Source organism: Zonotrichia leucophrys, chromosome 11, assembly GCF_028769735.1.
Source record: "Zonotrichia leucophrys gambelii isolate GWCS_2022_RI chromosome 11, RI_Zleu_2.0, whole genome shotgun sequence".
NCBI lineage: Eukaryota > Metazoa > Chordata > Aves > Passeriformes > Passerellidae > Zonotrichia > Zonotrichia leucophrys.
In genome coordinates, this window is record NC_088181.1 from 15,878,632 (window position 1) to 15,901,628 (window position 22,997).

General features: G+C 41.0%; 1 protein-coding gene across 4 annotated transcripts; it reads left to right on the top strand.

The window, feature by feature from the left end:
* Positions 1–1,849: 1,849 nt before the first annotated feature.
* ZNF507 (zinc finger protein 507) lies at positions 1,850–22,643 on the top strand. 4 transcript variants are annotated; one of them, XM_064723289.1, is made up of 6 exons: positions 1,850–1,877; positions 4,488–6,619; positions 8,232–8,337; positions 13,092–13,206; positions 18,494–18,628; positions 18,756–22,643. In XM_064723289.1, exons 2-6 carry the CDS (start codon positions 4,493–4,495, stop codon positions 19,117–19,119), a joined length of 2,847 nt encoding a protein of 948 aa, XP_064579359.1. In that variant the 5' UTR covers positions 1,850–1,877; positions 4,488–4,492; the 3' UTR covers positions 19,120–22,643. The 4 variants fall into 4 exon arrangements, with proteins under 4 accessions (XP_064579359.1, XP_064579360.1, XP_064579358.1 ...); XM_064723290.1 differs by lacking the exon at positions 1,850–1,877 and adding an exon at positions 2,641–2,751; XM_064723288.1 differs by lacking the exon at positions 1,850–1,877 and adding an exon at positions 2,844–2,864.
* The last annotated feature ends 354 nt before the right edge of the window (positions 22,644–22,997 follow it).

The window sequence follows — 22,997 nt, forward strand, 5'->3', positions numbered from 1 at the left end:
ATAACAGAGTCTATGGAGATGATTACTCATCATCAACCCAGCATTTTTAATTCAGATCTATCAGATTCTAGCATATTTTGGTTGAAAAAAGGAGAGTGAGAATCCTGTATGTACAAGAGTGATTCAATTCAGCTGACTGATTAATTAACCTGTGACATATACACATGTGGAAACAAAGCTTTTAAAGGAACAGGGTACATGAAAAATAATCATTTTCTATGAAAAGGCTCTACTAAATATGGCAGAAAAAGCTGAAACAAGCAGCCATTGTTATTATTACTATCTTTGACACTGTAGATACTATACTGCCTAAATTTTTATCTTTATTTTTTAATTAAATGCATTTAATAGGTGTTAAGAAGATAGGTTGTATCCTGGCATTTTCCTGACAGTAATTAATTATTTTTGTTTAAAGTCTTATCAAAGGCTTACCGAGTTTTTTCACCAAGTCAGAGACTGTAGGATAGGACTTGAAATGTCTTAAACTTTCTATAATTAAATAGAGCTTCATAATTCAAGGAGTCAAAGAGAAAAAATAAAATTAGAGATACCTATTGAAAGGATGGTCAAATCCACCTGTTGAATAATACCTGGTTAGACAGTATTTTTAAAAGATCATCTACTTCAAAAGACCAAATGTCTATGAAACAATATACAATCATTAACGAAAAGTTCAATCATTGCAAAAAGTTCCTACAATTTTACCAGATCCCTCCAAATCCAAATCTCCACATCAATACACTTCAGTCTCCGTTCTGGAAATGAAGATTGGATTTTACTTGCCATCACCCAGCCAGATTTGAAATCACTTTTGAAGCTCACAATTCCCCAACTTTTCAGTTTGTATGAAATATCTCACATGTACCATTGCTGGTACTTAGCTGCCAAGGTAGCCCCGACAAGCAGTGTGTATGTATATCTCTCAATTTCTGCCCACTTCAAACTGCTAAACCTTCTTGACAGCTTTACACCCAAAACCTGGAGGTCGGGGAGTTTTTAACTACAGGTGTTTACCGCCGAAAACCATGCCGGGAATAAAACACCTTTTGTGAGATTCTCCGGGTTTTGGAGCGTGTGGCGCTGCCAGCGCGGCCCGGGCTGCGGGCATGTGGAGGGCGCTGGGCTGGAGCGGCCGGAGCCGTCCCGAGAGCTGCGGGGAGCGCCCGGAGCCCCATTGAGCCCTCGGGGAGCGCCCGGAGCCCCTCTGAGCCCTCGGGGAGCGCCCGGAGCCCGACTGAGCCCTCGGGGAGCGCCCGGAGCCCCAGTGAGCCCTCAGGGAGTGCCCGGAGCCCGAGCGAGCCTCAGCGGCACCGGCCAGCCCGGGGCTCGGGGACAGTAGGGCTGAGACACTGCCCCGCCGGGGCACATCCTCCTGGCTCACACTGCTTCCCGTGCACGGTAACACGGTCATATTCACACACACTGTCCTGTCCCCTGTCCCGTGTCCCCCGGCCGTGTGCCACACACACACACACAGACATCCTCCTGTGCCCTGTCCCGTGTCCCCAGGCCCTGTATCATACACACACACAGACACTCTCCTGTCCCCTGTCCCGTGTCCCCAGGCCCTGTATCACACACACACACACAGACACCCTCCTGTGCCCTGTCCCGTATCCCCCGGCCCTGTGCCACTGTCACACACACACCCTCCTGGGCCCTGTCCCGTGTCCCCCAGCCCTGTATCATACACACACACAAACACCCTCGTGAGCCCTGTCCTGTGTCCCCCGGTCGCGTCCCTGTCCCTCCCCGTCTCCATGGTGACGGGAGGCGGCGCTGACGCGGCGGCAGCGCCCCCCGCCGGTCACCTGACACGGGCCCGCGGGTCACGTGACAGAGGCTCCATCGTCGCCATCTTGAAGCGGCAGCCGGAGGTGAGGTTCACGGGGCTTTCTCCGTTAGTGCCGGCGAGCGGCGGCGCGGCCCGGCCCGGGGCCCGCGGGCGGCAGTGGTGGAGGCGGGCGGGCAGCGGCGGGTGGCCGGGCGCAAGGCAGGGCGCCAGGCGCGGCGGTGGCGGGCCGGCCCCGGGGCGCCGCGCCGCAGCCCATGTGCGGAGCCGCGGGCGGCAGCGGCTGCCGGCGGAGCTTTCCCGGCCCCGGGGCTGCCTCCATTCCCTCCTCTCCCGTCCCCTCCTTCCCTCACCCCTCCTGGCTGCCCCAGCGAGCCGGCTCCTCGCTGCTCTGGGCCTCTGGGTTGCCGCTGCCCCGCGGCCGGAGCGGTGCCGGAGCGGTGCCTGCGGGCTCGGTGCGGGGCGGGCAGCGCGGCTCGGCCGTCCCGGTGAGGGTGGGGGAGATTCCGTGCCCTCGGGGGCCGCGGTACCATCGCACCGCCCTCTGCCAGACAGGTTGGGCGAAGCGTGCTCGGCTCTTCCTGCCCTGGAGGCGTTCGCCCTGCTCGGCCCAGGGGTTGGGCTGGGCTGGAATGGGCAGCTCGCAGGCGTTTGCTCGGGGCTGCATCTTCCCTCCCGTCCTTTGGCATCCCAGACATTGCTGTGTAATTACTGTGCGGGTGTTTGGACAGCGCCCTCGGGCACGTGTGGCTCTTGGGGCTGGTGCTGTGCAGGGACAGGAGCTGGACTCGCTGATCCTTGTGGGTCCCTTCTAACTTTGTGATAATTTGTGTACAGCTCTTACCATCCCTCTAAAAACCAAAGTCTGCAAGAGTAACAATCAAACTCTAAGCAAAGAGTGACATAACACATATGTATCTGGTAACTGGGATCAGCTCCAAGCATCCCAGATAATACAGGTGCAGGTCCTCTCTCTGTTTGTCTTTTTGATATAGCAACAGTACATGGCAGCATATTTCCTTTATGATCTCCTGTTAGTGATTTTTCATCTTAGTTGTTATGCTGCTTCCAGGTAGAGAAAATATTTGCCTATTTAGCATTACTTTAAAAGTTTTAAAAGTAACAAGGGTAATTTAAGGTAGCATCAATTTTCCTTAACTCATTTTCAATTTGAAAATATTTCAAGTAGACATTACTGCTTTGAGCATTCATTAAATCTGTGTTCAGGGGAAAAAGCAGGTTTGTTCACTTCTCACAATGGTTTCAAAACATGTTACAGGCAGTTTGAAACAAACACCAAAGTGTTTTTACAGAACTGAATTAGGGTTTTCAAATAATAGCTTTCAACTTGAAGTATTTAACATAAGGTGCAGATGATACTAAAAAATTAACATTGCTTATATTGATAGCTCTGATGATAACCTGAACTGTAAGCTGAATGGCAGATGAAGGCAATTTATGTAGCTCTGCCCAGAATTTTTCTGTAATGGGAAAGGGGCACCACAGACCCTGCTCTCATGTGTCTGTGCATTCTCTACACTAAATCCACAAGTAGCAGTTAGTGGATCTCGTGGGTTTTTAGGACCAGTTCTGGAAATTCTTTTTTGTATCTTTCTTGCAAAAAAAATCCACATGAATTTACTTGGCATAATTTTTCAAGGATGACTGATAAATATCCCTCATGTCTTTATGTTCTCAGTTTTAGATGAAGTATATAAAAACTTTGTATAAAATATATGTGTGTGTGTATGTATAAGCACTTGAATAGGGTATTTCTAGACATTTTTAGAGAAGTAAATTTGAATGTAAGACCTTTTGTCCAGCTCCTTCACCTCTCACCCCACAGCTCTGCCCACATCACAAAGTATGTTTTCATGTGCATTTTTGTATATTGGCTTCTAATTTGACCTCAAACACTGCACATTATTGCCTGTGGTTTATGGTTTGATATTTTTAAAGGAGGGGTAATTGGAAATAGTAACTGCCTGTAGCTTTCCCTCAAAACAGAAAAGAAGTGCTCTTTATAACTTCAGTACCATTTGATTTTCCCTGCAATTAAGAAATTGTTGCTGCAATTAGTAAGTTTTCTAGAAAATGACATTTATAATGAGAAGTATGATTTGACATTTGAATGGTCTTTAAAATAGTCATAGTGAAATGACTAATGCAAGTAAATGACAGAATTACCTTCTTTTAACATTTCAAGGAAAAAAACTGCTTATTTTTGTAAATTATATTGCTTCAAATTGTCATTTGCTTTAGGAGCACTGATGCATCAAAGTACATTAGGAATATATTTTCATATTCTACTGTGCTTTTAAATATCAATATACCAGTTACTGTCAATTGATATTTTAATGTTTAGCATTCAGATGTGTAGTGTTTGTAAGGAAAAAGAGAATAGCTGTAACACTGTTCCTCAGCTTACACTTGAAAATACTTGTCTTATCCTTGTACAACTTGGAGGCAGCCTGTTGGAGGCTCTCTTGGAACTATTTTGTGCATCTGCATTGAAAAGCATCACTAAATGTCCCCAATGTCTTTGGCTATTTCTGTAGCCATTCTGAAAATTTTTATTAGTTTAGTGGAATTGGGCTTCCCTGTTTGGTAGAGAGAGCAATGTAAATAGCACTGGGCTGTGTTTTCATTATTGTGCAGGTATAAATCTTTATTTTTATAACTCCCCTTCTCCTAGGTATTATGGAAGAAGGAAGCAGCATTGCAGTATTGATGCCAAATATTGGGGAGCAGGAGGCTGTGCTGATTTCTGAAACAGTCATTGGCCCAACACTGCAGAGCAGTGAAGAGCAGAGAAAATGTAAAACCGACCCCCTGATCCACGTGATCCAGAAGCTGAGCAAAATAGTTGAAAGTGAGAAGTCACAAAGGTGCCTTTTAATAGGGAAGAAACGTTCCCATGCCGACGCCTCTGTGCAGTCCTTGGACACAGCTGAGCTCTGTGAAATCCCAGCTAAAGCCATCGAGCTCTCTGTGATTGCTACTAAAAAGACTGAAGAGTTACAAGCAGATTATATTGTGACTGAATGTCTTCCACCAAGCAAAAAAAAGGTGACATGCTATCAGTGTGGTCTCTGTAATTTTCTGTCACCTTCGCTTTTAACTCTACAAGAACATATAAAACAACATGGGCAGAAGAATGAAGTGATATTAATGTGCTCAGAATGTCATTTTGCCTCCAAAAGCCAAGAAGAACTTGAATCCCACTTCCAAAATCACCACGAGAACAGTGGTAAAAACAGCATCCAGACAAAAGTGCAGCAGTGTGTCAATGTCACCAGTTCACTTCTGCAGGGGCCAGTGGAAGGAAATGTGAAATCAGGGACTGATCAGACAGGGAATGTGGAATGTAAGGATCCAGCTCAGTCTGCTCCTGTGCCTGAAATGGGCAGGAGGAAGTGGTACACCTACGAGCAGTATGGCATGTACAGGTGTTTAATCTGCAGGTACACCTGCGGGCAGCAGAGGATGTTGAAAACACACGCTTGGAAACACGCGGGGGAGGTTGATTGCTCCTACCCCATCTTTGAGGAAGAAAATGAAAACACCAGCTTGTCAGAGACAGTTGTAACTCACACACCTCAGAGTGTGGATACAGTTGTCCTCTCTTTGGAAAACAGTGAACTTGATATCCATAGTGAGCCTTCTCTTCAGCTTCAGATTTGCAATTCTGAGCAGCTGTCGTGTAAATCGCCCGTAGGAACAAATGTAAAAGAGGAAGAGATATTAAGTGAGTCCGTGGTGCATTCTCCTACTACAGAGGTTGTAGAGGAGACTGTATCAGATACAGAACCAGACAATATGATAACTGACAGCCTGCTTTCATCAGCACAGAAAATCATCAGTTGTAGTCCAAATAAAAAGGGTCACGTTAATGTCATAGTGGAGCGTTTGCCAGGTGCTGAAGAAAGTGTTTTACAAAAGCCATTCTTAATGAACACTGACATTGAAACAGAAAAAAAATTTATCTCAGAGGAGTCCTCTGTTAGCTGTGAAGAACCTGCTGAAGTTTATCATTCAGATGCAATTCAGGAAGTAATAATAGAGTGGAATAACACTGAGAAGAAAGATAACGAATTAAGCGCTAATAAAAATGTAACAGCTGACGAAAATGTGCCTCCTGCAAGAAGGAGGACAAATTCAGAGTCACTGAGACTGCACTCTTTAGCAGCAGAAGCTCTTGTTACAATGCCAATCAGAGCTGCAGAACTGACACGGTCCAGCCTCAGGGCTCTGACTGGAGAGGGTGCTGTGGATGCAGGTGCAGGCCAGGGAGGAGCTGATGGCCCATGCATGGCTCATTCCAAAGTGGTGTCCTCACTTAAGGATCCTTCAGAGGAGTTCGGTGGCTTAAACCAAAGTGAATGTGCAATAGTTGAGATAAAGAAAGACAGACCAGAGTTATCGGAAGCACCGATTAAAATGGGCATCAGCATGTCGCTGCTCACCGTCATTGAAAAGCTGAAGGAGAGGACAGACCAGAACGCCTCCGACGATGACATCCTGAAGGAGCTGCAGGACAACGCGCAGTGCCAGGGCGGGGGGGACGCGGCGGGGGCGGGGAGCAGCCTGGTGGAGTTCATCCCCAGCGCCGAGCGGCCGTACCGCTGCCGCCTGTGCCACTACAGCAGCGGCAACAAGGGCTACATCAAGCAGCACCTGCGCGTGCACCGCCAGCGCCAGCCCTACCAGTGCCCCATCTGCGAGCACATCGCCGGCGACAGCAAGGGCCTGGAGAGCCACATGATCAACCACTGCAAAGCCCGCATGTACCAGTGCAAGCAGTGCGACGAGTCCTTCCACTACAAGGTACAGCCTCTCTGGAACCCCTACATACCCTCTTTCGCTGCTTTCTCAATAACTGGTGATCCCTTATTGCAGCCTTCCTGGGGTTTGGGGTGTCCCCAGCAGGCTGCACCGGGGTCCAGATAGCGCGGTCCTGTTCAGGACAGACCAAGCTCACAAGCAGTTCTTAGCTGCAACCTCAGCAAGCTTAAGTGATATCAGCTGTTTAGTGGTTATCAGCTCATAGTGATTTCAGCTCTTCAGCTTGCTAGGTGCTAGGCAGGCACACCAGGGGAGAGAGGAGAAGTCCATGGGAGCGTCTTTATTGATTCTTCTGTGGAGATTCCCAGTGACAGCCCTTCTGCCTGAGCTGGGCAAAAGCAGCTCTTCTTCACATGGGGTACAGAAATTGTCCAGTAGCAAGGACAGTTTAAAGGAAAGTGACCTATAGATTACAGAGAGATAAGCAGGGGTCTAAAGGCAGAAGAGGGGCTCCTAGCCCATTCACCATGGCTTGGCATTTCCCATCTTAGGCTTCTGACCACCAGGGAGCCCTTGCAGGCTCAGGGCCTGCTCCAATCCCTCTTTCTAACTTATCTCAGTCTGACATCCTGGCTTCGTTGTAATTACCAGTAGGGATTATTGCAAGCAGCACGTGCTGAATATACAGTCCAACTGTAATTATTCTGCTTTACCCACTCAAATAACCTTGCTTCTTCCTCACATAACTTTCCTCACATAACTGTATTACGGACATAATAATACCGTGTTGTTTTTCTGCCCACACATACTGCAGGAAGAAATGGAAACATCAAAGAACTTAATAGCTGAAATTTTAAAAGAATGCTCAAGCATGCCTTCCTCTTGTGAGTGTGGCACTTGGGGGTAACATTGAAGCAGAATTTTTTTATTTTTTCTGCTGTTTTGTTGCTCTGGATGTTCTGTAGAACTTAGATTTGAAAGATTACAACCAGAGCAGAATAATACGTTTCTGCCCTTTTTCTAACTGCTATTTTAAGCATTAGTGAGTGAGTTCCTATGCACTCAGCTCAGTAGTCAGGAATACAGAACAGATTGCATCAGTACCCAGCTGAACAGCTGGACCTCTTGGAAGCACTGGTCATGCAAATTTTCCCATATTTATTGTCATTTAGTCCTAGTTTGAAAAAATACACAGAGAGGGTAGCAAAAGGCTCTCTTTTCTCCTCCTCAAGCAAGTAGAAACAGGACTGGTATATTCTTAAGTCAGTCAGTAATATGAAAATTGAGGTAATTTTCACACAAGCCTCTAATCTCATACTGCTTTTGGAGTACAGTAATTTTGGAGGAAGAACTGTGGCCACTTGTCTGTGGCAATGGGGAAAGAAGGAAATCTATTTTCTAAATAAACACAAATCATAGAATCCTCTTAATCACTCTCACCAGTCCTTTTTGTTACTAATCCATGATACTTACTTCTTTTGTTTGTAGTAAAATTACCTAAGGGATAATCTGTATATACATTAACATGCATTTCAGACCAGTTGTCATTAAAGCTTGAGTAACAATGTCACAGATGATGGCAATATCCCAAGTCTGTGTGTTTGTCACTGTATGTTTGTAATGTATTTTTTAACATTAGGAACTGTTTTTTCAGAGCCAGCTGCGAAATCATGAAAGAGAACAACACAGTCTTCCTGATCTCTTCTCCACAGCCACAGCTAACAAACTCATAGTTTCCAATGAAGCAGATGATAGAGAAGGTACTGTTTGTATTTACACTTGAAATTACAAAAACTCACTCATAACATTACTTGTTTGCTGTATTTGTGTAACTGGTTTTAAGATCTCTTGTGCTGAAATGCTTTCAAGCCTGTTCATAACCTTAAATGTGTGTTCTTTCCAGAGGGCAGAATTTACCATAGTCAGTCTTGAGGTGGCATTTATTGTTAGCTGATATATTTTTAGCCCCAGTAATTAAACCCTTGTTGTGACAAACAACTCATATGCAATATTATTCTGGATTTTTAAGAAGAAATTTTTTTTTCCTTCCTAAATGACCTAAACAAAAGAAAGCCTATTTTTTAAACTCACTATGGTAATGTAGTTTACTGTCAGCATGTGCATACAATGCCATCCCTTTCTGAGTTTAGAAATTTCTGTTTAATTATGGTAATGTCCAAAATGAGTCATTTATTTTAGCCCTAGTGAGGCAAATGTAAGACATTGTAAATATGCAACCTCTGTCTGTAAGAGTTGCCTGGGTAACAGTAGGTATGCATTTTCACAGGGACATAGAATGGTTTGGGCTGGAAGGGACCTAAAAGCTCCTCTCTTTCCAAGCCCTGCCATGGGCAGGGGCAGCTCCCACTAGACCTGGTTGCTTAGAGCCTCATGTTTGTTTAATTGTGTATCTGCTTCTAATTTAATAGGGCTTGTTTGCAAAACAAAAGCAGCAACAAAAGAACAAAACAAAAACAAACCAAACAAACCCTTGATGCATTAAGGTAATCAAATAGGGGAAAAATAACCAAATTCTGAAATTTAGGAGAAAATGTGGCCTTAAAATCCCTTGTGTGTCCTGGAAAGCCACTATCTATCATTGCAGTGTGAATGCATCCTCTTCTCTGGTGAGTTACAGCTACTGAAAATATTTACAGCATTTTCATTTTGAAGGCAAGACTGTAATTATTAGCATTTTGCAATTTTACAGCATTATGGATAAATACTAGTAATTAGATAGTCTCTGAACAACTGTGAGCTGAAGTATTCCCATTTTGTGCCCAAAGCTCTTTTCTGTCCTATCTGTGCTCTCTTGTTTGTTTAGACAGCAAAATGTGCACTCTAATAGTACTTAGGTTGCTGTGGTAATTTCTGGGTTCTGCCCTTTCCTCTACAGCTGCTCAGTGAGTGCAAAAGTTGTTGAAATGGATGCAATTTCTTGTGAAAAAAGGCTCTGACCAGCAAGAGCCAGGGTGGATGGGCAATGGTTTGCTCAAAACAACTTGATACATGTCAGACCAGAATGATTTCCCAGCTTTGCCTGCTGCTCTCTCAGCTCACACTGCCTCCTTTTCTGGCCTTCAGTGTATGAGTTAAAAGTTAATTACCTTTTCAACCTCAGGTAGAGTGACCCTTCCCAGCTCCGTTTTGCTCTCATCAATGCAGAAGGCGTTTAAATTCAGGGAATTGATCTGTAGTGCTCAGTCCATCCCAGGAGCTAAGCCTGAGAGAGCCATTGAGAGCTGGGGGAGACAGGGAAAGGGCCAGGGAGGCTCTGCTGGCAGTGGGAACATTTCCCATTACATACTGGGGGATTTCTGCAGGAGCAGCAGCATAAATGTTTAATGGCAGTGATAGGAAATAAAACATTGTTCCTTTAGTAAGGTACAAATATCTACAAGCACAGCTTGGACTGTTACTTCTGGCAGTGTTTTGTGTGCTGTTCCTAAAGATGTCCTGATACAGGAATAACTACCTTGCAATGCCTGAAAGTGTCAGGTTTGGAGAAATACTGGACTTTTGGAGCTCAGCTCCTGGTAATGTGAAAATCAATAGTCCTATCTGCTTTTGAAATTAGTATGTGTAATGAGGTTATTTTACAGTTTATATCCTGATTTTGTACTTCAGATTCCATGAAAGGGAAGCCCCTGTTCAAGAAATCTGCCTGCTTTCAATTAATTTAGAAATGTTTTATAAATATTTTTTCTTATTATTACCTTATACAAGTGTTCCAGCTAAGCACTTTAATTGTTTACCCCACATGAAATTTAGTAATGTGGCTTGAATGAAAACAGTTCTCCTTTTAAACTTTTATTAACTCATACTGTGGAATGCTTAAATTATTTCAGAACCAATTTATAATCAAATTGCAGCACCACTGCAGTACAGCAATCTCTTGTCAAACAGATGTCATCCCTATAAAGCCACACAAAACAAAGAAGTTTATGGCACAGCATCTGTTTATGTGAAAGATGCCTGAGCTGGAACAGTTTCATTTCTTGTTTATGAAATGGTTGGTCCTAAAAGTCTCTTTATTCATCATGGTTGTACAATAAATTAAAAAGAGCATTATGACACTGGGTATGATCAGACTGTAAATGTCTAATAATGAAGGAATAGGGTAATAAGCAGCATTAGAGGAGCACCTGTTACTGCTGCTGCAGCAAAGATCTGGCATTTCCATATTCACTTGTAGGAGAACTGATATTCTCCTTCCAGAAAGCCAAACAGGCCCCAAATCCACAAGAAATAAGCCAGTTGAGGGGATGAGGGACACAAATTCTATTTTGTAACAGCAAGAGAGTATGTGATGTGTTATAATTTATGTGCATTTTCTGGAAGGAATAAATATAAAGTAGTGATTGGTATAAATAATTGCTCCTAAGTGTGTGCTGCTGGGTGTGAGCATCTTAGAACTATGCTGTGGCAAATATGTTTGCATAATGCTTTAAAAATCTCATTAGATGCTGTTGGTTTTAAACTGCCTGCCCACTGAAATACCAGATTTGTAACAGAAAATACATTTGGAAGCAGTTCATTCTAAAGCTGCAGAATTTAAGATGGAAAACCCCTTCAAGCAGAGCACAGCCCCTGCTCTCCCATGGATCTGCAGCCCAGTGAGTGTCCTTGATCCATTGAGGTCTTATACATGAACGTGTTTTCAAAAAGAATAATGCAGAAATATAAATTCCAAAGTCTTCAAGTAAATAATTAGGATTGTTCTGATAATTTTTACATTAAATGAAAAACAAATCTAATAAATTTTGAGTATTTTGTAGGAAAAATTCCAATATATTTTGCTTTAAGGTTGACTTGCAACGAGTGCCTGCTGTGTATTACTTCCATATTTTTTCTTATAAGAGCGTTAAAGAGTGAGAACTGTGTCATGTTTTAAAATGAAATATAGGAAATATATTTGTGGTTTTCTTGGTACACATAGAAATATTCCAATTTTATTTCCCTATCTTTGCATTCAGACTGCTATTTTATTTTATATGATATACTATATATTCTTCACAATAACCCTCTGGGGTTATCAGCTTTACCTAATTACTTTGCATCTTGAACCAAAAGTGCTAAATTTTGAAGTGAAAGTTTAATTAGTTGTAATTTTTCCTTATATTGAAGCTGTGTGACTGTATTCATCAGAATAATATATCTAGAACCCTTTTTGGCATAATTCAGTGCCTGCCTGTGGGAAAAGAAATGTCTCTTTAAAAGAGTTTTACCATCATGACTCTTAATTGTTTTGATAATGAGAAAATTCAGCCTAAAAAAAAAGTACATGAGGTACAGCATGATAGGCTGGAATGGGAAAATTACCTGCATAAAAAATGCCATCCCTCTTCCCAAATGTTAATATCTTAACCCAAATCAGTCCCATTATTCAGTGAGGGAACAGGAACAGGGCTGTTAAAGTGTACACACTCATGTCTCAAAAATATCCCAACTGTGCTCTGGTGGGCACACATTTCCCTGTGTAAGGAGTCATTAGCCTTTGTCTCTGCAACCATTAATTTTTCAAGAGTCTTTTTCATTCTGGAAGGAAAAAAATTACTTTTGTTACAATTGCTTTTTAGTAATTTGGATAAGTTCCAAATTATTTATTAAGACATCTGGTCAATATCTATTTTTTTATCATCTCATATCTTTCAGAAAGTGTGAGTGTATGTTGAATGATAAAGAGGATTTAGAGGCTTTTGGAGATCTTTTGCTTTTCTTTTCTGTGTTTGCCAGTTTGAAACTCATCTGTCGCAGACATCTTTTCATAAAAATCCTTTCTTTAGGATTTTCCCTTCTGGGAAGCTGAGGCCCCAGAAGCAGAATTTAAACAATGGTTATCTGGTGCTGTGGGATGCAACAGGTGCACCTGTGATTGGCCCATCTTGGATGTTTTCAATTAATGGCCAATCAAGGGCTGAGCTCTCAGAGTCGGAGAGAGCTCCTTTGTTATTCATTCTTTTCTATTCTTAGCTTATCCTTTTATTTCCTTTTAGTGTAGTCATAATGTAATATATATATATCATAAAATAATAAATCAAGCCTTCTGATCATGGAATCAACATTCTCATCTCTCTCTCATCCTGAAAACCCTTGTGACCATGATCACACTCATCCATTCTCAGTCCCAGTCTTTTCCTTTGATCTGATGCATTCTGCAAAGCACTGAAACTGCTGGGTTCAGGAGCCCCACATATTATCAAATTTTGCTGTAATACAGGGCTTTACCCAACTGCAGGGAGAAGGAAAATGTCCACATTGAGAAAAATAATGTTTTCCTAAAATTTTAATAATTCCTGTAAATGGCAGGGCAAATGCAGAACAGTATGGTCAAATAAACCACACCTTTTTTACCTCTGTGTCTGCTTCTTATTTAATACTTTAAAAGTGTTAAATAGTGATCGACATTCAAAACTATTACTTTAAATATAAATTTGTGTTTCATAATTCAGTTGTGAGAGTTCCTTACAAGGCTGAGTGCAGCTCTCTAAAGTAATGGCTTTTGTTGCCCTAGGAAGCAAGTGTTCCTCGCAGAAGCTGTTCAGGTGTGACGTGTGTGACTACACGAGCACCACGTACGTGGGAGTGCGCAACCACCGCCGCATCCACAGCTCGGACAAGCCCTACAGGTGAGTGCCAGCCTCAGCCTCAGCCTGCCAGGGCACTGCTGCTCCTGCATGGCAAAGGAGATGCAGTTACACCACTGTACTGCAAACTACTGAGGGAGACACACTTGCTGCCTGACTCAGACTAGGTAATTAAGATTTGCTAATTTTTCCAGAGCGCATCTTTTGCTGTGGCAGTCTTCTGCCTGTTTTCAGTTTGAAGCATTCACATGTGGAGAGGAAGATAATTCTGTTATAATACTGGACTTTGGCCAACAGTAATAATATATTTCTCAAAACCCTTGCACACCTAACTTCATTTTGGATTTGCTTTATTGCAAAATGTTCTCCATTGTCATGTTACTGCTTTATACATCAGCTGCTACAGAGCGTGGGGAAATCCTGCCCTTGTCACCAAGTGCCTTATCTTTTTCACTGGTTTCTAACAATAGTAACATACTCAGGATCATATTTTATAATTTTTCTACAAGGGTATCATATGGATTTATATAGGAACTTGGGTACCTAAAATCACATGTAATACCACTGCTGAGGTCCCCAGCAAAAAAATAAATCCTGCGTTTTCCTATTGGTTGCTGCATAAATTGCCCCAGATTCAGTCTGTGCTTATACAGTGTGGATCTCTGTCCCTCTCTAGTGGCTAGAAAGTAGATCTGAGTCAGTAGATTTTTTTGAGCTGATCTTTAATGTCAAGTCCTGTCTGTAGTGTAAATTCTGGGAACTCAACACCTTGAAAGGCTGAGCCAAGCCAGGGACTTTCTCTTTTGGATAAACAAACCCTGAAGATGTGCTGTATTTTGATTTGTGCATTATAATGATATCCCATAACACCAGCAAAATTCACAAGATGTTTACTCAGACAGCAAGTGTGGAATACAAATAGATTGTTTTCTCCTCAGAACCTTCACTGTTACCATTATTTATTACTTAGTGGGGTTGGAGCAGCAGATACTGAAGAGTGTCTTGTACGTGGTAGTTTTCAAATTGGTGTTAGCAGCCTGTTTTGATTTAGGAACCCTTGGAAATTTTCCACTGGTGATACAGACTGCTGCATACTAAATACAAATCAACCCATCTGCCTTGCTTCTCTTATTATTTTTTCATAAACCCCTTAGACAAATCTGAAAACCTGGCAGGATACTTGAGCCACATCTGAACACCATAATGATCCAGTATTTATGGTATTTCTCCTTCTGAAACATGAATTCCTCAAGCCTTCCGTAGTGTCAAACAGCAACCTACTGCATTGCTGCCTTTTTGAGAGCTGTAAACATACTTTAGATTTGTTTGACAAAACTTCCTGGAAACTAAGGTGTTGAGCCTTAAAGGATATGTTTCTGTAGATTTGATATGTTCTGGATTTTAATACTGCACAATTAAATCCTTTCAAAAATATAGTGAGTATTCTCAGGCTAAGTGTGCAGCAGTCTCAAACTGTTTCACACTAAAGAACAGACTTTCTAACTGGACATTTTACCATTTGAAAAAGAAAAGTAACACCTAAATTTCAAACAACTACATAAGAATTTTAGCTGAGGTTGATGGGCTTCTGTTTGAATATGGTAGATACAGGAAGGTTGTGTGGTAGTATATTGATATTTATGAATAATAAGGATTTTGTGTAATACTTTGGGATCTAAATCCATGGATCTAAATTTAGATCCAGACTGTTTTATGTATTGGTTTTATACAAAGATATTGTGACAGAAGTAAAAAGAAAAAAATTGAATGGCATGATGTGATATGCGTAGGGCACTTAAATTTGAATATGTTGATCTTGTCACTGACTTTTTCAGCAAAAAAACCCTGAACTTTAGTGTTTTATTACTGGTTTGGCTTTTACAATATCCTGAGAACATTGCTGGTGCATTAAGTAGAGCACATAGTCTCCCCTGCAGCTCTGAGGGTCACATTATGCCTTTGGAAGGGCTGCACCCAGCCACCTGCACCCTCACCTCCCTTGCTCTTAGTGCTGCTTACCCACATCAGGAGAGGGCTCGAGGGAGATTTCAGGAAGGAGCACAGTCTGTAAGCCTGGTGATGCCTGCTGAAAGGTGCAGGCTTTTTTGGGCTGCAGAAGATTCTCACTGCCCAACAGTGATTAATGTCATACTGTGGAGTTCTGCAGAGATGGTTAGTCCTCAGCTGCAGCCTTTCCAGGCACCTTTGCAGGCTGGGAGCTGCTGGGTTTGGAGCAGTGCCAGCAGGGAATGGTCAGAGCCATCACTTGTTGTTGTCTCTTCAGATGTCGCGTGTGTGACTTCGCCACCACAAATATGAATAGCTTGAAGTGCCACATGAGGCAGCACCCCCAGGAGCATCAGGCAGTGCAGCTCTTGGAACAGTTCAAGTATGTAATGGGGCTCTTAAAGCAGTGTTCAGATCCTGTTCCCTTCCCTCCTAGAGTCATTCTTTGGTCCACAGAGTTGTTTGGGGTTTTTTGATGGATTTGCCATGGCATTCCCAGGCTGCTTAAACGTGTCCATGACTTCCCTCTGGGACCTGTTCAGCTTTTGCTTTGCAGAATGTGGTGGTTGCACACACACTGCCTATTGTAAGTAGTTTCTGGGCTGTGTTAATTACCTGGAGTTGTTTAGGAGATTGTATGAGCCAAAACCATGCCATGGCACCTCTAACATTTAACATTATAGACAGGTAAATTCCAGTATCCAGGAACATTCCCTGGCTTTCTTTAGTATCCCAGTCTGGGCACAGCCTTTGCATGTACATGTCTGGTGGAATCCAGGCTGGCATCACCTAGTTAAGATTTACTATGAATAGCCATTAAGGGATGAGTGTCCCTTATAGTCTGTCCATAGATATGGGTGATTTATAGATATGTGAGAAAGTTGGTACAAATGTGTGTAATTGTCTGCTACTAATTTGTAACAAAACATAGAAGTTGGGAAGGGAAAGGAAAGAAAATTGGGAATATTCTGAATATTTCTCAGTGGAAGATTTTAAGGGCAATATGAAAAGTCTAAATAAAACACACTCATGTAGAGGTTTCTTCTCAAGAAAAGCTGCTTCTACAATTTAAAAGTACTTCCACTGCTTTTTTCCCAAATGTTCCTAGAAGCATTAAGTTGTATTTGCTCAGCTGTCATACTCCCACAGTATTGCTCCTGGTATTACCAGGGATTACTGGAAACCTCCACACTTTGGTCCCTGATCCCCAAGGAATTAGTCTATCCAGAGCTGCAAGAGAATTGTTTCCTCAGTGTATCAATGTAGAATACACCTGAACAGTGAAGTTTAATAATTCAGCACTAATCAAGCAGTAGGGCAGGTCATGCTATGGAATTGAAAGGCTTCTACTACTAAACTCAGTGGTAAATAATTTTGTTTCTCTGAGAAAGTTGCATATACTGTAAGTATGTGATCATTAACTGTAGTACAGCATACTACAAGCTGTTTGTGTCTGATTTCAACTGTATGCTAAAATAGTCAACAGTATTTGGCTCAAAAGATACTGTTCTCAGCAAAGTAAATTGTATTAGTAAATCACCTGAGTAAATTAGTGAGCTTCAAAAAATGAGAGTATTTAAAAGGGACTAAAAATGGACACTGGGCTATGGCTTCATTGATTGTGTTCCCAAATCACTGACCAAGCAGTGTTAGTGGCACAGAAAATCAAATGTATGGTGAGACTAGTGGGCACATTAAATGAAACTAAGATTATTTGTTGATCTTTGTGTTTTACAAAAAATTATTTTGGCGTAATTTTATCTATAAATTAACTGTAAGGTCTGCCTTTTATCCAATGATGTATTTTGTAACAGCCTCATTAGAGATATCAGGATTCCCAATCTGAGAATAGACTCACCTATCTTTGAAAGCATCCATTTTCTTTGTAAGGCTCCAAATTAGAAGGAAAAGAGACAAATAGGATCCTAGAGAAGAGTGAACTAGAAGAACACACCCATTGTTCCCCAGCAGGACAGAATTACCTTGCTCCATAAGCAAGGTAATGTGCTGTGCTTTCACATCATTTGGGAGAATTTTGCTGTTCTCTGCAATCTTCTCCTGAGCAGAGGTTGTTTTCTGTGTATGATTATTTGCAGGCCATTTAAGGACTATACTGTCATTAAGAAAAGTCATAAAGCCTTACTGAATTGTAGTGTTTATGTAGGCCTTCTTGTGTTTCCAGGTTACATTTCTGAAAGGGTCTTAAAAACTACAAAGACTGACTTACATTGGGGTAATTTTAACAGACTCATCATAGTAACACACTGGGATCACATTGCTTGAGCAGAGCTGCATTCCTGGTTATAATTTATTAGCACAAGGTCACCTTCAATTGATTCTGATCTTTTCCATGGGATTTGGGGAACTGAAGCCTTCCCAAGTAGCAGGCAGCTGAGCAAAAGGGCTTTTTTATCCAAAAGACAAAAAGACAGATCCTGCTCTGAAGTGATGTCATGCAGTATCACTCATCTCCTTCATGCTGAGGTGACTAATTTATCATCTTAAAAAGCACATCAAGAACCTCCTCTGATGTATATTTGTGCATGAAAAGGGTTATACAGGATTTGATCAGCCTTGGGTTATTTCTGTCCATAAATATACACTACATCTCCCTGTCAATAGGATTTATTCTTCAGGGTTTTGTTCTTTACTGCATAAGATGGTGTTTTACAGGGAAATAGAAAATTTAGTCTTGTGGTACCAGAGCTGATGGAAAACTCTATGGAGAAAATGATCACGTGTGTGAATCCTGCTCTGTGAATCCGTTCAGGATCTGGCACTGCCCTCAGCAGCCTGCTGATCCTGCCTGAGGGGCTGGACTGGACTGTGCACCCTCAAGAGGTCCCTCCCAACTTCAGGAACTCTGTGATCCATAACAAACTAATACCTGCTGTACCAGGAAAGACTTGCTTAGTTCAGTTGACATAATTAGTGCTAATTACACAGTTCCTGCTTGGTTCAGAGCAGGGCCAGAGAGAGCTCACCATCTCCCTGCCAGATGCCCTCTTTCTGCACTCAGCAGCAGTACTGCATTTCTGCAGTGTTTGAACATTTTTATCAGGCCAAAAAGATAAGATTTCAGTTCAGTTGTTTAGGAAATTTAAAAAAAATTAGAATGTTCTCAGATCCTAAAAATAGTCTTATATTTCAGGATGCAACTTGGCAAACTAACTTGACCCAGTTATGAAACTGAAAATGGGACCAAGAAGAAGGTTCACATGGATCTCTCTGCTTACTCATCCTTGTGGAAGAACTAAACCATTACTAAACTAATAAAATTGACTTTGAAATGTTTCTCTTTTCCTTCTCCATTTCCCCCCAGATGTTCTCTCTGTGGATATGTATGTAGCCATCCTCCATCCCTGAAGTCCCACATGTGGAAACATGCAAGTGACCAAAATTACAACTATGAACAAGTGAACAAAGCTATTAATGATGCAATTTCACAAAGCAGCAGGTATGTCTGATTTACTGTCACACCTATTATCTTTCAAAAGACCCAACCCTGACCCAAAATAAAGTTCCTATCTAAAAGGAACAGCTGTAGATTGTAATATTTGTTTTTGTTTTTATTATTATTTCAGGTTTCAAGGACAACTCACTGACAAGACCTTATTAGAAGGCACAGATGAAAGTACAGTACCTATACTAGGAAGTTCAGACAACCTGGTGTCTTTTACAGAGTCCATTAACCAGACTACAAATGAAATTTCAGGTTCTGATGAAAATGAAAAACCTACCTTGATGAATACCTCATGCAGTTTAGAAAAGAACTCCACTCTCCCCCATCTTGGCACAGAATACTGTGTTCTTCTCTTCTGCTGCTGCATTTGTGGTTTTGAGTCTACCAACAAAGAAAATCTGCTGGATCATATGAAAGAACATGAGGGTGAAATCATAAACATCATTCTAAACAAGGACCACAGCACAACTCAGAATACAAACTAGGTGAAGCAGTAAGTTAAGAGAGGATTTCCTAGAGTGAATATTTTCTTTTTTTGCTATTTTTTGCCTGAGAAACTTGCTAAAGAGAAGAATTGCAAGCAAAACTTGATTTCCCATCCTGAGTTCTTGTTTCAGTAGGAGTACAGTGTTTGATCCAGGGACTGATGAATCATTTAAGAGATAAATACAAGGTGTGGAGAATAGAAGGATCCATTTTAACCTGTTACTTCTTTATATGGTGCCAAGAATGTAGGATTGTTGGTTTTTTCATTTCCTGTCAGGTACTAGTCAGTAATAATGCATTAGCACAGTATTTTAAAACCCAAAGGTGTGAAAGCTTTGAATCACTTGAAAAGCTTTTTTCTTCCTCCCTCTTTGTTGTTTTCCAAGTAATTCAGCAAAGAAGGTTTTTACCCTCTTTTTTGACAGATGATCTGGCAGCAGATCAGATAGAGCTGTTACAGAGTGATCTGGTAACCCCCCTGCCTGGGAGGTGGGCAGGGCATGTGTTTGTTGTGTTCACACACTGGAGTTCCATTTTTCCCAGTCTATTTTTAAGGCTTTACAAACTCCCAAGTCGTTTTCCAACAAAGACTTCCATCCTTTCCATTGATTTACAGCAGCAGGAGGTGAAGGGCCTAGAAACATTCTGTTAATAACTATTTGTTTGATTGGATCCTAACTGCAAAACTGTTATCTTTTCAACTCATAGTATGTAACACATTATTTTTATAACAATAACCTGTTGTTTTTTCTTGACACCATGAAGCTTATAAAAAAAGAAAAGCTTATAATGTCACTTTCCATTTTTGGTGATTGTTTTGCAGTATAGATGAGCAATGTTTTTGATGAGAACATGATATTAACAATAATTGCCACAAAGTGATGGAGATGAAATCTATGTAGATTCCAAAAGATGTAGGTGAGCACAAATTGGGATTTTCAGAAACGCCCACGTGCTTTGGCATTCTTTGAAATGCCACTGGCTGGCCAAATTTCCCACTTGTCTGTCAGAGCTGTAACTGTGCAAATAATGAGCTGAAAGATAATCTTCCTGTAGAAAATCATATTTAAAAAAAGAAATGGCAAACAGTTTCTTAAGCCAAAACTGTATCCAGTCGCTTACTGAATAAATTTTACTAGTGCCTATAGTATGGATTGATAAAGGGAATTAAAGATTACTTTGTTGTCTAAGAAAACATAGAAATCTCACCCTTTCAAAACCTTCAGCTTCTAAAATTAGTTTGGAGTTTTTTTGGTTTGTTATTTTTACAGTTCCAGCAGTTGGCAGTAGAAGATACTCATCTGTATATCAATGTGGAATAGTATTACACTGGCTAGTTTCCTGGCAACTTTGTTGAGGTTATTGATTAAGTTGGCTACTTAATTTCTTTGAAAGATTCATTAAGTGTAGTATCACTTCCAAAGAAGCCCCTTGGCAGCCAGATTTACACTTCCTAGTTCAGGCATGTATTCCTGCTTCTGATGAATGGCAGGTGCACAGCAGCTTGCCTGCTGCTGACACGGGCATGCAGTGACCTGATCTTTGGTAGCTCAGTATTTATAAAGTTCCTTACTCTTTGGAAAACAGTGGTTTCTTCCTTTATGTACACCCTTCAAGCAGCAGCAATCAGCTGCAGCTGTAAATGTGAGAGGCTGGCACATGGAGTGTGTGTGCTAGCACTGCCTGGAAGTGGCAACCAGGAAAAGAAAACAGTAGCAGAAGTCACAGCTTCATGAAACAGCCAGGGTAAAAGCACTAAGACTTCGAGTGTATTTGATACTTGTTTTCAAGAAATTTCCTCAATTTGCCTTCTTCTTTTAGGTTAAATAGGTATTATTTTGTTTATAAATTAGATAGCAGCACACACACATTTGACTTGAAGAATTAGTCTGGATATAAGGTCAAAGCATTTTTGTGTTGAATTTTTGAGATACTTTAAATACTATTTGAAGTTAATTATACATTATTTTTAGTTAATAGTCATTTTTCATATTCCTACAGTTGGATTTTACATTTGAAAAACACATTATTTATTTACATGATCCCAAATTCCAGAGGAGATAATGAACTTTAAATGGGGTATTCATATTGTCTTACTGACACTGCTATTATACCTTGAGTATAGAATTAATGTGAAAATACTACATCATCTGGAATATATCTCAGCTTTCTCACTCAGAAGTCCCATTTGTTTGAAAAATTAAAGGACAGTGAGATCCCTACTAATGCTGAACTACCAGTCAGTATTCACAGAAACAATATTTACCACGCTGTTTATTTTTGTGTAATTCTGTTAAAGTTGCTCAGCTAGTGAAAGGTAACAAAGGAAAAACTTGCATTCATAAGCTAAAAAGGAGATGGCAATAAGCTGGAATGCAGCAGAGCAGCTCTGGTGTGTGGAAGGCACACGAGCAGTTCTGTGCATGCCCCAGAGTCAGTGCCACACATCCCTCAGCAGGATGGGCCTGGGCACAGTTGTTCTTTGCTCTGTTCTTTTTGACCATGTGTTCCTGGAAAACAGAAAGCTACTTGCCTCTATAAACCATTATCAGTCCTGCAAATGCCAACAAAGAATTCTTTCCCATATGCACAGAGATTTACTTTTTTTAGCTGTCTCCATGCTGCTTGCAATTAGTTACCCACTCACAATTCAGGGACTTTGTCAGAAGTCCTGCATGTGAAATAATTATAGGCTTGGTTTTTCTGAAAGCAAATTGTTTCTCAGGTTATCTGCTTTCAAAAGTGTATGGCTGGCCTGGCTGCATGTTTTGTAAGGGGTTTTAAGCACATTTCAGAGTCACTGACACTGCAAATTTCCCCTTTCTTTAAGCTTTTAAACTATTTTTGTCTCTTCAGAGACAAAATCAGCTATTCACGTGCTGTTTGTTTAAATTACATTTTATTCTGTGATACAAACTGTACCTTGCAGCTTTGTTTGCAATGCCTGTACTTCCACTAAAGAGCAAACTTCATTCACACTTGGCTGTACTGAAAAATGGGTGCATATTTCATCTTCCTGATTTATGCTTGACCTGGAAAAATAGAGTGGGATTCAGTCAGAGTTCTTGTATTTTCCTCTTGCATAAGCACTTATTTAATCATTTGAAGAAATGTACAGTTGGTGCTCAAAGTAACATTTGTTAAGATATATTTAATAGAAATTTACATTTGCATTTGATATTCATGGACATGGGTACATGTATTTTTTTAAGAAAAGGTATTGTAACACTATGGCACTGCTTTTATAGCCAAAGTATAAAAAAATTTAGAAAACTGACATGTAAAGACTGCAGTTAATTCTGATACTGTATCTTATTAAATAGGATGAGTTTTGTTTTATAAAGTTATCCAGCACATTAAGCTGCATGCCTTAAGCTCTCTCTAGGATTGTGTTCCTGATAGGCAACTCTTTGGAAGGATGAAGCAAAGTCTGTAGTACCACTTTAACTACCTTCTGGAATACTGTACAATGGTAGAATAATTTATTTTGCTTTACAGGAGTTTGTCACGTATTGACTTTAATATTGTATTTTGGTAATAAACTTTTTTTGTTAAACTGTTTAGTCACTTTTATTTGGCCTCTATGAAATATGAATATAGAAAATCCAAACACTGAACCAGTGTTTAGAGAGAGGGAAATCTGTTGAGACAAAAAGTATTTGAAATACTTTACTGCCATTTCTTACTGTCATATGAAATTATTAGTATTAGATGTTATTACTAGTTTAAGTACTGCTATTACAAGTTTTATCAAAGTAACTGTGGTGAGGAAATATGAAACTATTAAGTCAAAATATTTGTAAGCCTGCATGCAGTTAGGGTGGCACCATGCTGAAGAACTGCAAATTCAAAATTCATAATGAAACTAGTAGGAATT